Source organism: Orycteropus afer, unplaced genomic scaffold, assembly GCF_000298275.1.
Source record: "Orycteropus afer afer isolate SDZICR_OR568_19922 unplaced genomic scaffold, OryAfe1.0 scaffold00048, whole genome shotgun sequence".
Classification (NCBI taxonomy): Eukaryota; Metazoa; Chordata; class Mammalia; order Tubulidentata; family Orycteropodidae; genus Orycteropus; species Orycteropus afer.
This window is the reverse complement of record NW_006921635.1, coordinates 7,086,598-7,098,850: the sequence shown is the minus strand read 5'-3', so window position 1 is coordinate 7,098,850 and position 12,253 is coordinate 7,086,598. Positions and strand designations below refer to the sequence as shown.

The window sequence follows — 12,253 nt, the reverse complement described above, 5'->3', positions numbered from 1 at the left end:
CCAGGCCCAGCCACGCTGACACATAACCTTAACTCCCACAACCGCATGACGTGGGTGAATTTGGAGGCCATTACACTGAGTGAAATAAGACCCCCACTTCCCTTTTAGATGGGGAAGTTGAGGCCCGGAGAGGTAAAGGGCCTAGGCCAAGGATTGTGGATTTAGATCTGCACCTCTGGATGTCTGGCTGAGGCCTTCACCCTCAACCCTCACTCCCCTCAGCCCCTCCCCCATCCGAGGAGCAGGCTCTGGGCTCTAAACTGAGATGGGGCTTGATTGACACTCCCCCTGCTGGGCTCTCACCTGAGGTGCTGGCAGAGGCGTTAAGTGGGGCACAGCTGGGGCTGGGAGGAGGGAAGGCAAGGGGCACAGCTTCCCAGACAGCCCTGTGGGAGAGTCAGTGTCAGGAACACCCCAATACCCCCCGGTTATCAGCCCCAAGGTGGACAGTGGCCTTGGGCCGGGAGCAGGCACTTTCTGAGGCCCAGGAGGACGAGTGGGGTCAGAGGACCCCTCTCTGGTGATCCCTGTTTCTCCCCCCTCCCACCCCATGAGAAAGGCAGAAGTGCATGAGCTGATGTTGAAGGCCACGTGTACCCTGGAACCTGGCTGGGAAGGGATGGTGGCATAGGGCGCGGCTCAGAGTTTGAGGGTAGCCTGGGGAAGCGTGAGGGGCCAGAGACCCTCTCTCTGGGCAGCTTCTGGCGGGCTCGCTGTTAAGGCTGAGGTGTCCTGGGAAACAGCACACACCCAGGGAAGGGTAGTGTCTCATGTGTGAACACAACCCCTAAAAAAGACACAGGAGCGCTTTCTCGGGCTAAGTATAGCTGGCGAGTGTGAGAGGTGGGTGGGGAGCCGGTGTTGGGGGAGCCGATGCGCCAGGATGGAGGTACACCCTCTCTCGGAGCCCCCTCTAGAGGAGCTGAAGGAAACTGTCTCACACAGAGGGCACCAGACTCTACAGTTTGTCAGGGGCAGAGGCGGGGGGCACATGGATGAGTTCTAGAGCTCGCCCAACTGGGTTCCCTACTGAGTTTTCTAGGGTGAGTACTGAATGAACAAATGTAGGGAGACGGGCCTGGCCTGTTGCTATTATTACTACATAATCATTACTGATCCGGGTTTGAATCCTGCCTCCTCTACTCATCAGCTGTGTGACCTTGGGTAAGTCCCTTGACATCTCTGAGCTTCCACTTCCTCATCGGTTAAGTGGTGATCATGATCGTGCCTCCCTCCTGTGTGCCCTGGCACAAAGCCAGCTCTGAGGAACTTTGGCTAAATCTGAATGTGAGGTCCTGTCGTGTTAACCCATTTTCCTAACTGAGGCCTAGAGAGGCAAAGAGATTTCCAAGTTCACACAGCTGGTCCCTGGCTGACCAGGATGGTCTCACCTGCTCCGTCCAACTTCCGCTCGCCCGTGCTGCCTGAGTGTCCCCAGCTGGGAAAGGGGTGCCGGGCCCTCACCTGCCGCTTCTCCCGGCAGGACGTGAAGTACCTGGCCATTAGCGGCTTCCTCTTCCTGAGATTCTTTGCACCTGCCATCCTCACCCCGAAGCTCTTTGATCTCCGGGACCAGCACGCGGACCCCCAGACCGGCCGCTCACTGCTGCTGCTCGCCAAGGTGTCTGCCGCAGACGCTCCCATCCCTGAGGCTGATCTCAGCCAGGGAAAAGCGTGGTAGGAACAAAGCTGGGAGGCCAGACCCCCAGGAGACCCACCTGAGACCCAGGGACTCATGTGGGTAGCACCATTGTTAGCATTCCACCCTGGGGGTGAAGGCAAATCTTTATGCTCTCCAAAGTCCTCTTTTGGAATGAAGCCCCTACTTCATTTGCAGGCTAGCAGTCATTTACACTTTAGTAAGAAATAGCCCTTCCTCTGCAAAGTGGCAACATCTTGAGGTTCTGATGGGCTCCAGAGTATGCATGATAGGATTGGGCAGTGCTAGGTAGGGAGATCTAGGCTTGGTGGGGGCAAGATAAGGGCAATGGGGGTAAAGATTCCACAAGGTGAAGGGAGCAAATGCATATTTCCCAGGACAGGCTCTGCTATGTTTCCTCTCCTTTGTTGAGTACTGATTTGGGAGTCAGGAGTGTGAGACTGTGTTTGGGGCCCATGGGGGGCCTTCCCTTCCCCTGCACCCTACCCCCCTCAGCGCCCTTGACCTCTGTACGCCCTGCCCCCTCAGCACCCTTGACCTCTGCACGTCCTGCCCCTCTGCTCCAGGCTGTGCAGAGCATTGGTAACCTGGGACAGCAGCTGGGTCAAGGCAAGGAGCTGTGGATGGCCCCCCTACACCCCTTCCTGCTGCAGAGTATCTCCCGTGTGAGAGACTTCCTGGACCGGCTGGTGGACGTGGAAGGGGAGGGCGGTGAGTTCCCAGGTCCTGCCCCACCTGGCTTGTCACCCACTAGGCCCTCAGGACCTGCCTTGCCTCCCTGCCCAGCACTGAGAATGGGGACTCAGCTAACATCTCCTGGCACCTACTATGTTAGGTCCTCAAGATGGACAGGGCACAGGTCCTGCCCTGCAGGCCATTCCAACCAATAAGGGGTGGGCAGGACCATGGCACAGGGTGCATTCAATCAACAAGAAAACTGGGGGGAGGCAGTGGTTAAGCAATTTGTTGCTAACTGGAAGGTCAGCTGTTGGAACCTACCAATGGCTCAGTGGGAGAAAGATGTGGCAGTCGGTAAAGATGACAGCCTTGGAAACCCTGTGGGGCAGTTCTACTCTGTCCTCTAGGGGCACTGTGAGTCAGAATTGACTCCACAGCAGTGGGTTTGGATTTTGGTTTTAAGGATAAAAAGTCAAGCAGGGAAAGGGGCTAGGGAGCATACGGAGGGGGTGGCAGGTGGAAATTCTAGGTAGGGCTGGCCAGGAATGGCCTTGAGGAGATGACATCGGAGAAAAGACCCAGAGGACAGAGATGAGTTATGAGGATCCTGGGGAGAGTGTTCCAGGCAGAGGGAACACCAAGTGCAAAGCCCTGAGGTAGGACAGTGGGAAGGCCAGGTGAGGAAGAGTGAACGAGGGGGACAGGAGGACGGAGGAGCCCTGACCATGTGGGGTTCTGGAGACCACTGTGATGATTTGGGCTTAAGTGGAGCGAAAGGGGGCCTGAGAGGGTTTCAAACAGACTTGTGGCTGAATCCATGTTACCACGTGGGACCCATGTTATGATGGAGCCGGGGTCAAGTTATATGGGAGCAGCCTGTTGAAATGTGGGACCCTGGGCTTCCTTCCCTGGGCTGTGCGCCATAGAGGTGGCTCCCCCTGCTGGCTGCCTGCAGTACTGACTGCGAATCCCAGTCTCCCCGCTCCCAGCCTCAATGCCAGGATTTTTTTTGGAGCAGATGGAGGTCATAGGCCATAGTGCCCATCCTCCTGCCTCCAGGGGAGAGAGAACCAAGCTCATCCATGGGGCGCTGGGCCTGCTGGTAGGGCGAGTGGCGCCTGGACAAGGAGAGCTGACTGTCCCCCTCTCCGTTTCCCAGAAGCTGGGGGCCCAGCCAGAGCCCTGGTCCCGCCCTCGGTGATCGTTCGAGAAGGCTACCTGCTGAAACGCAAGGAGGACCCTGCCAGCCTGGCCACACGCTTCGCCTTTAAGAAGCGTTACTTCTGGCTCAGCGGGGAGACGCTGTCCTACTCCAAGAGTCCTGAGTGCCAGGTGGGGCCCGGCCCACGGTGGCAGTGTTTCAAGTGGTAGCCCCTTCATAGCGCTCCTCTTTGGACTTAGGGAAAAACTGAAGCCCAGAGCAGGGCAAGGGCTTGCTCGGGGCCCATAGCAACTTCGGAACTCCCAGCTCTCAGGCCAGGCTCTGCTGACAGCTTGCTGGCACAGGACAGGGGCAGGCACGCACCTACACGTGGTCATCCTCAGAACGTGCATGGGCCCAGACCCACCTCCAGGGTGGGGACACACAGGGTAAGGGCACTGCTCGACCAACGTGTCCCTCCCAGATCTATGTCCACACGTTGTACAGACGCCCATGAAATCCGATGAGCTTCCTTAGTGGGACATGCCAGCTGTGCAGACGCCTGCCTCCAGGCCTGCATTCATTCATTCATTCATTCATTCATTGCTGAATCACTGCTATGCACATTCCCATGACTCTGGCGTTCAAGGTCAGTACACATCCCTGTGCGTGCACATCCACAGCTGTGATGGCAAACACTGCCGAGGGGGCACATTCCTATTATCCCTGGTGGTGCAATGGTTAAGTGCTGGGTTGCTAAACAAATTAATAGTTGACCCCCTCCCCCCAGGAGCTTCATGGGAAAGACCTGACAGTCTGCTCCCATGAGGATTACAGCCTAGAAAACCCTACGGGGGCAGTTCTACTCTGTCACATAGGGTCGCTATGAGCCGGGATCTTGACAGCAACTAACATCATCTTCATTAAAGAGCAGGAAACTGATACCCAGAGAAGCTGTCATGTGCTTAGGGAGGCATGTGGCAGGGGACTCAGATGTGGACACCCAGTGGACAGCTCACACAGCACAAGACACTCAGGGTTGTGTCCTGCCTCTGGGGACATCCCCTGATACACATCCCCAGAAAGCTATCCCGGGGCCCAGGCCCCAGCCCCTGGCAGCACCTGTCCTCTCCCCAGATGCGCACGTCCGTCCCGGTGCCACACATCCGCGCCGTGGAGCGTGTGGACGAGGGCGCCTTCCAGTTGCCCCACGTCATGCAGGTGGTGACGCAGGATGGCGTGGGGGCGCTGCACACCGTCTACCTCCAGTGTAAGGTGAGGGGCTGCTACACGGGGCCGCGTAGGGGGCGTCCCGCGGGTCCCGCCCTGCCCCTGACGTCACCATTCCTGTAGCATGTGAACGAGCTAAACCAGTGGCTGTCGGCCCTGCGCAAGGCCAGCGCTCCCAACCCGGACAAGCTGGCATCCTGCCACCCTGGTGCCTTCCGCGGTGCACGCTGGACCTGCTGCCTCCAGGCCAAACGCTCAGGTGAGGGGGCGGGGTGGGCTTCAGGCTCCGCCTCCCCAGCTGTCAATCAGCGGGTGCCTACCTCCTGCCTGGGCCGGCTGTGCCACTGGGGCAAGTTACTTGACCTCTGTTCTTCAGCCTCTACAACTGTGAAGTGGGGTTGCCAATAGTGCTTAAGGAACCCTGGTGGTGCAGTGGTCCAGCCCTCAGCTGCTACCCAAAAAGCCAGTGGTTTCAACCCCCTAGTCACTCAGTGGGGGAAAGATGTGGCAGCCTGCTCTGGTAAAGACGACAGCCTTGGAAACTCTGTGGGGCAGTTCTACTCTGTCCTCTAGGGGCGCTATACGTCAGAATTGACTCGCAGCAACAGATGATCCAAACCAAGCCAAACCTACTGCCGTGGAGTCGGGTCTTACTCATGGCGACCCCTCCTTGGATTCCAGGTGGTATCACTGTGAAAGTGCTTATCTAATAGGGTTGTTTTAAGGAAAACCTGAGTATTCACCATATACGATACAGTAAAGCTTAAAACACTGCTCAGCCCATAACAAGTGTTCATTAAATGTGCGTTTTATAAGTGCCTACTATGTGCCAGGCATTTAGTGGTGAGTGGACAGATGTCTTGTCTGTTTTGAAGGAAGACAAGTGTATAACCAGACAAGTATAATAATGTTCTAAGTGCCAGGAAGAGGCCTTTCAGACTCCACAGAGTGCCTCTGAGCCAGCCCCGGAGTTAGGGGTCAAGGAGGGCTTCCTGGAGGAGGCACTGCCCAAATGTGACTAGAGAACAGTATGCAGTAAGCAAAGCTGGAGACAGGGGTGGGGTAAGGAGGAGTGTTCCAGGCAGAGCAGACGGCATGCGCAAAGACGTGGAGGTGAGACCGAGGGGACTGGAAGGCTGAGAAGGTTCTACTTCCGGGGTCCGGGGACACGGTGACGGGGCTGGGCAAGGCCACCGGTTGTGGGGCTGCAGGAAGTGGTGAGTTTGGAGAGATTTGAGAGGCAGAAGGAGTGGGGCTTGGTGGCTGCCTGGGCCGTGGGGGCTTCCAGGAGGGGAGGGCAAATCACTGACCGTGTTGTGTCCCCCTCAGCTGTGGGCTGCAGCCGCACACACTCAGCTGTCACCCTGGGGGACTGGAGTGACCCTCTGGATCCTGACGCGGAGACCCAGACGGTGTATCGGCAGCTGCTGCTGGGGCGGGACCAGCTCAGGTGGGTGCCCTGCCCGGCCCACACCCCTCCTGTCACCAGCTGGGCCGGCCGCTACTGTACCCCCCCCCCCCCCCCGTGTACGTTTACGCATTCTGTCCACGAGTGGCAGCCGAACCTCCTGGGGGCCAGGCCCAGGGCAGGGCCGGGCAGCCTCCTTGGGCTGGCCCTAACACAGAGCCATCTCGGGAGCTTCATACCTGGAGCTCGGAAGACACGGCCACAGTTCTCACAAGTCCTGACCTCCTGAGCTTGCCCTATGACCTTGGGCATGTCCCTCCCCCTTCCTGGCCTCTGGATCCCCACTGTTTAGTGAAACTGGCTGGCCTGGGTTCAAATCCTGACCCCACCACTTACTTACTGGCTACGTGATCTTGGACAAGTTGCTTAACATCTGTGTACCACATTTTCCTCATCTGGGAAACAGGGATAATAATAGTACCTACTTCATAAGGCTGTCCTGAGGTTCTAATGAACTAATATGGGTGAAGCACTTTGTAAGTGCCTAGCCACAATTCAGCCACTTTAACAGTTAAGCTACTGGCTGTGAACTTTCTCTGCGGGAGAAAGACCTGGCATCTGCCCCTGTAAAGATTACAGCCTAGAAAACCCTATGGGGCAGTTCTGCTGTCACATGGGCTCACTGTGAGTTAGAATCGACTCCAAGGCACCTAACACCATTATTATTAGGCTGTGTGACCTTAGGCAAGTTACGTAACCTCTCTGTGTCTCAGTGCTCAAGTTACCTCTGTGTCTCAGTGCTCAATTTGTGTAATGGAGCGAATAGGTTCATTATGATAATTAAATGAATGGATTCATGTCAAGGGCTTAGAAAAGTCCCTGGCCCTCTGTAAATGGTTGCTGACATGATGATAACATGGAGGAAGAGGAAGAGGAAAGGGGAGGAAGAGCCTGTAATCTCTCCTACAACCAACAGAGACTCTGGGACCTAGGCAGCAGGATTGGAGTCAATGTTTCTTTCCTTTTCAACTTCCAGGATGAAATTCCTGGAGGATTCCAACACGGGAACAAATCTGGAAGCAGACACAGAAAAGAGCCTCAGGGGTGCAGGAGGTAAGGGGTTGAGAAGGCTCCTTTTCTTTGCCCCTGTTCCTCCCCCACAACTTGCCAAGCTCACTCCTTCTCCCTGCCTCCCATCCTGTTTCTAGTCCATCTGAGTCGGGCATCTATGTGTGGCCCGGGGGCTCTGGTCCATTTTAAGGTGATCAGGGCAGAAGCAAGTAACTCGTTGGGTCCAGGCTATGGCAGTCCACCCTGGCCCAGCTGAGCCCCCACATCTTCCTCCCAGGGGAGTGTCCTAATGCCCTGGCCCGACAGAGAACAATGGCTGCCCGTTTGCTGGATGTGCTCCAAGACTTGGATCGAGCCCACGAGGAGTTCCAGCAGCAGGAGCGGGACCGTGCTGCCTCCAGCCCCCTTGGACCCTGAAGTGCCAGAGCCCAGCCTGGAAGGAGGAGCAGGGAGCTGTCAGGCCCTCCCCAGCATACCGTGGTCCCGGTGGCCGGGCCCATACCACCTTGCCGCTGTGGCTTGGAGGCTCACAGAGATGTGCCTAGTCTGAGAGCCTGGAACGAGGGCCACAAAAGCCCTCGGGTGGGGCACAGCCTTGCACTGAAGGAGCCTCACCCTCTGGCGTGAGGCAGACTTGAGTGAATGGGATGAGGAACTTGACTTACTGGATGGGCCTGAGGCCTCTGCTTGACCCAATTGGCCTCTCACCACACTAAGGCCAGCCTGGCTCTGAGCTGCTGGATTGTTACACCTGAAATTCTTAGGCCCGTGTGGCCATGTTTCCCAGACACTAAATGAGCTCAGCCCTTCCTATCTTCATGTCTGCCAACCCCTGTAACCCCTTCACTCTGCCCTTGGGCAAGAACCCCAACCACCACCTTTAGGATCAGGTACCCTCAGGAGAAACTGGGGCTGGGCTCCTCCACCCCTTGGAGTCTGAAATACCTTGGGCCAGCCTCTTTTTCCCATTTCTGAGCCTCAGTTTATAAAATGAGGGGGAGTGAGTTTAGTTGTGTGATTCTCAAAATTGATTGTACCGTGGTGCCTCAGAAGCCAGGGCGGGGTTTCTCAGACTGTGGTTCAAAACCCATCCATCCCCTTGGGGTGATTATGGACAATGCAGATTCCTGGGCCCCAACAAGAACTATTGCATCAGAATCTGAGGGGTGTGGAGGGCAGAAATCAATATTTGAACAAGTTCCTTAAGGGACGTGGCTGGCCATTAGGTTCGAGAACCAGATGGTTGGGGAGTGGCCAGTTTTATGCATTAGGGTTTTGATCGTGAACAAACCACTGAGGATACCTTGGGAGGATCTCCAAGGACTTGTTTGCAGACGTATGTGACTAGAGGGTGGGTCCTAGCTAGTGCCTATCCCCCCCCCAAATTTATATACACAAACATCCAAACCCACTGCCTTCGAGTTGATTCTGACTCATAGTGATCCTCCCATTGGGTTTCCAAGATCTTTACTGAAGTACACTGCCGCATCTTCCTCCTGCCAAGCAGCTGGTGGGTTTGAACCACCAACCTTGTGGTTAGCAGTCAGATACCTTAGGCACTGCACCACCAGCGCTCCTTTCCCACCTACCCAAAAGAACAAAACCTACTGCCGTTGCGTTCTGACTCACAGCGACCCCCTTTGGGTTTCCAAGGAAGTAAATGCTCCATCTTCCTTCCGCGGAGGCTGGTGGGTTTGGCGCTTACGCAGCAGGGGATGAAGGTGGGCCAGGAAAGATGGGCCGCTATCCCACAAGTGGCCAGCAGGGGGAGCCTGGAGCCGCAGCATCTTTCACAGTAACCCTGGCAACCAAGGATGTTGCAGAAGCTAGGATTTGTGGCTGGCAGATCCTGGGGTCTGCCCGTCTATCTATCCAACCTGCTTCTTCTCTTCAAGGGCAGGGGCTGGTGCTCCGAGGTTCCCATGAGCAGATCATGGTGTCTTAAGTCCTCTGTATTTTCTCAGCTCTGGGCCTGAGATTCACGGAGCAGTTTATGCAATGTCTTGTGTCTGAGAACCGCACTATGACCTCTGCTCTCTTGGAGAATGAGACTAGGAAGGCCTGGCTCCCCAACAACCTCCCCCTTTCGTTGCCCCAGGACAAGAGAATTATGGAGACCCTCCAGTCTGCCCCCACCTCCAGTTGCCCAAGGCTGAGAAAGGCAATGGCCCTTGGCTTATCATTTAGTTGTAAGCCATTATTCCCCCATACAGCCCCCTAGGAAGAGTCACCCACTCCCTCCTGGCAGGAAAAGGCAGGGTGAGGAGGAGAAAGACCATTTATTTCTCCACCCACAGTGGGACTGGTAGGTTTTCAAAAGAGCCATCACTGGCGTCCCTTTAAATCTTGGCTGACTTCCACCATGGCAGCCAATCAACAGAGGCGGAGCTGGTGAGTTGCCTGGGCAACGGGCCCCTGGTTGGCCAGAGACTTATCAGCCATCCCACTGCCCACTCCCAAAGAAAGGGAAATTGACTCTATGCTGTCCACTCTGGTTTTGAAGCACGCTTGCCTAAGTTAGGCCTTCTCATCTTGCTCTTGAAGCCAAACGCTCCAGCCTTTGGATCTTGAAGCTGGGAGTGATCTGGTGGAGAGGATGGAGTGGAAAGGGGAGGGGAAGAGAAGAGTGCCTTTATCTGGGACAGACATACAGCCTGGGAGTGGGAGAGGGGAGGAAGGAGGTCATGTCCCAGAAGGATGAAGACACACAAGCACAAAATAAGACACCCCCAGCCCCACCCCCTGTGGCTCATCCCTTTGCAAAACTGCTCAGTAATCTGGGGCTCGCACCCCATCAGCACACAGGTACCCATCAGTGGGCAGCAGGGATGGGTGATGACACAAGGGTGGATGAGGCGTGGAGGGCCAACTGAACATCCCAAGCCCTTGCCCAGAGGCCCCAGCAGGTCTTAGGTGCTTCACTGGAACACTCTGTCTGCAGACAAGCCTGTACAGATGCGACAGACACGGATGGGACCCACAATGGGCACCACGGGCTCTTCCTGTCTCTTCTGCCCCAGCTCGGGGGTAAGTAGAGGCACGTGTGTGTGCGAGCATGTGTTCAACAGGACGTGTGTGTGTGTGTGTGTGTATGTGTGTGTGTGAGGGGATGGGTCTGTCTTTCTGATAGGGAGGTCGCTGTGGTTTCTGGAACTCTCTCTCTGCGGCCCTCTCAGGGAGCTGTGGATCGGAGCTGGCTGGCCTACCAACATCCCAGCTGCTACCTTCTGCCTCCGTCCACAGACTCCTCCCCAGGCCTGCACCCGGGGCCCCAGGACTCTCTCGTTCAAGCCCTAGCCCTGGTAGAGGGAGGCTTGTGCCAGGCCAGGGGCAAAGCAGGAGGAAAAGTGGGTATAGCCTTTGGCCTCAGGCCTTGGCCGGAGCCTCGGACACACCCTGGGCTGTGAGCTCAGCCAGCACGTTGTCTAGGTAGCTGGCATCTGGGTAGCCGTGGCCTGTGAGGTTGGATCCAAACTCGGTCTTGTGGTGGATCTCGTTCCACACCACGGTGTCCGACTCGCCGGTGGTGTTGGACGTGCCGATAGTGAAGATTAGTCTGCGCTCCCAGGCGGTAATGAGCAACCGCAGCACCTGAGGGCGGGGTGGAGGGGGGGTGGGGTCACAGGAAGCCCCGCCCCCGCTGCTTGAGCCCCTTGAGCTCCACCTCCCTCCCCACTCCCCACTCTGCTTCATGGCTCCACTAGCACCTACCAGAAGGAGCCCAGGAGCTCTGGTAGCATAGTGCCTACGGCACTTGACTGCTAACCAGAAGGCTGGTGGTTCAAACCCACCAGCCACTCCTCGGAAGGCAAGTTGTGCAATCTACTTCTGTAGTGATACTGCTTCGGAAACCCAAGGAGGGCTTGCTATGAGTCGGGTCCATTTGACGGCATATAACAACAACAGAAGGAACCCTGGCGGTGCACTGGTTAATCCTAGGCTGCTAATAAAGAGAGGTTGGCAGTTCGAATCCACCCCATGGCTCTGTAGGGAAACGACTGCTTCCGTAAAGGTTACAGCCTAGGAAACCTTATGGGGCAGATCCACTCTGTCCTACAGACTCACTGTGAGTCAGAAGGGACTTGATGGCACCCAACAACTACCACACCTACCAACCATCACCATCAGCTGCTGTGGACTCCCTCCCACTCCTGGCGACCCCACGGTGTCAGAGCAGAACCGTGCTTCCAATGGCTGGTATTTAGGATGTAGACTGCCAGGCCTTTCTTCCAAGGCGTCTCAGTGTGGACTCAAACCTCCAACTGTCCATTAGCATTAACTATTTGCACCTCCGAAGCGCCCTCGGAAGCACTGAAGACTGCCCTCCTTGGACTGCGGGGCTGGGCCACTTCTTTCCCCTTTGCATGTCCTGGACTGACTCCCCTCTGGGCTTCCTCAGTAGTGGCTCTTTCCAAGTTACCCCCAGTTTCTTCTCGGATGGAGGGAGGCCTGCACATGGAGGGCCTTCAGCTGGATTTGGTTTTGGCCCTCCCAGTGCACAAAAAAAGCCACAACCTAGAAATTTGCCATGAAAATCTAGCTTTCCGGCTCCTCTTGAAAAACACATGAAAAGTAAAACAGACCACGTATAGTATGGTTAGGGGCCTGGATGCTGGGCTCTGATCTCAGCTCCACCACTTCCTAGCTGGGTGACCATGTGCAAGTTGCTTGCCCCCTCTGAGGCTTTGTTTCCTATCTGTAAAATGGGGTCAGAAGCCCTTGACCTCAGCAGGTTGGTAGAGAGACAGTGTGAAGTGCTCAGCAGGCCTGGGGGCAACGTAGAGAGCTGTGGTAAACACTGTCCAGCCACCGGTGCCGGGAGGGGTTTGAGAACAGCGACTGGGGACCGTGGGGACCCAGCCTCCTCCTGCGCTTTCACGAGCAGGCACCCACCTTCCGGCCCTTCTCGTTGTTGGGTAGATAGCAGTGCCGTGGGAAGCCTCTTGCCGTGAACTTCTTGCCGGGGTTGGGGTGCTCAGGGCCCTGTGGGGAGGGGCTCATCAGATCCTCAGCAGGACTTGAACCGGGGGGAGGCTGGAGCGGGTAGGGGCACCGGGGTCCGAGT

General features: G+C 56.4%; 2 protein-coding genes across 2 annotated transcripts in view; one reads left to right on the top strand and one right to left on the bottom strand.

Annotated features, from left to right (window-relative positions):
- RASAL1 (RAS protein activator like 1) overlaps nt 1-7,605 on the top strand; it is a 34,114-nt gene extending 26,509 nt beyond the window's left edge. The window contains exons 15-22 of the mRNA XM_007938186.2: nt 1,484-1,621; nt 2,227-2,371; nt 3,498-3,670; nt 4,617-4,754; nt 4,833-4,968; nt 6,039-6,159; nt 7,154-7,221; nt 7,466-7,605. Coding sequence (XP_007936377.1) covers nt 1,484-1,621; nt 2,227-2,371; nt 3,498-3,670; nt 4,617-4,754; nt 4,833-4,968; nt 6,039-6,159; nt 7,154-7,221; nt 7,466-7,605 — 1,059 coding nt within the window. The remainder of the gene's footprint in view (nt 1-1,483; nt 1,622-2,226; nt 2,372-3,497; nt 3,671-4,616; nt 4,755-4,832; nt 4,969-6,038; nt 6,160-7,153; nt 7,222-7,465) is intronic.
- A 2,949-nt stretch (nt 7,606-10,554) lies between these two features.
- The window catches only part of DTX1 (deltex E3 ubiquitin ligase 1), a 41,014-nt gene continuing 39,315 nt past the window's right edge, over nt 10,555-12,253 (bottom strand). The window contains exons 8-9 of the mRNA XM_007938183.2: nt 12,082-12,171; nt 10,555-10,779 (exon numbers count right to left, since the gene is read on the bottom strand). Of these exons, the coding sequence (XP_007936374.1) occupies nt 10,555-10,779; nt 12,082-12,171 (315 nt within the window). The remainder of the gene's footprint in view (nt 10,780-12,081; nt 12,172-12,253) is intronic.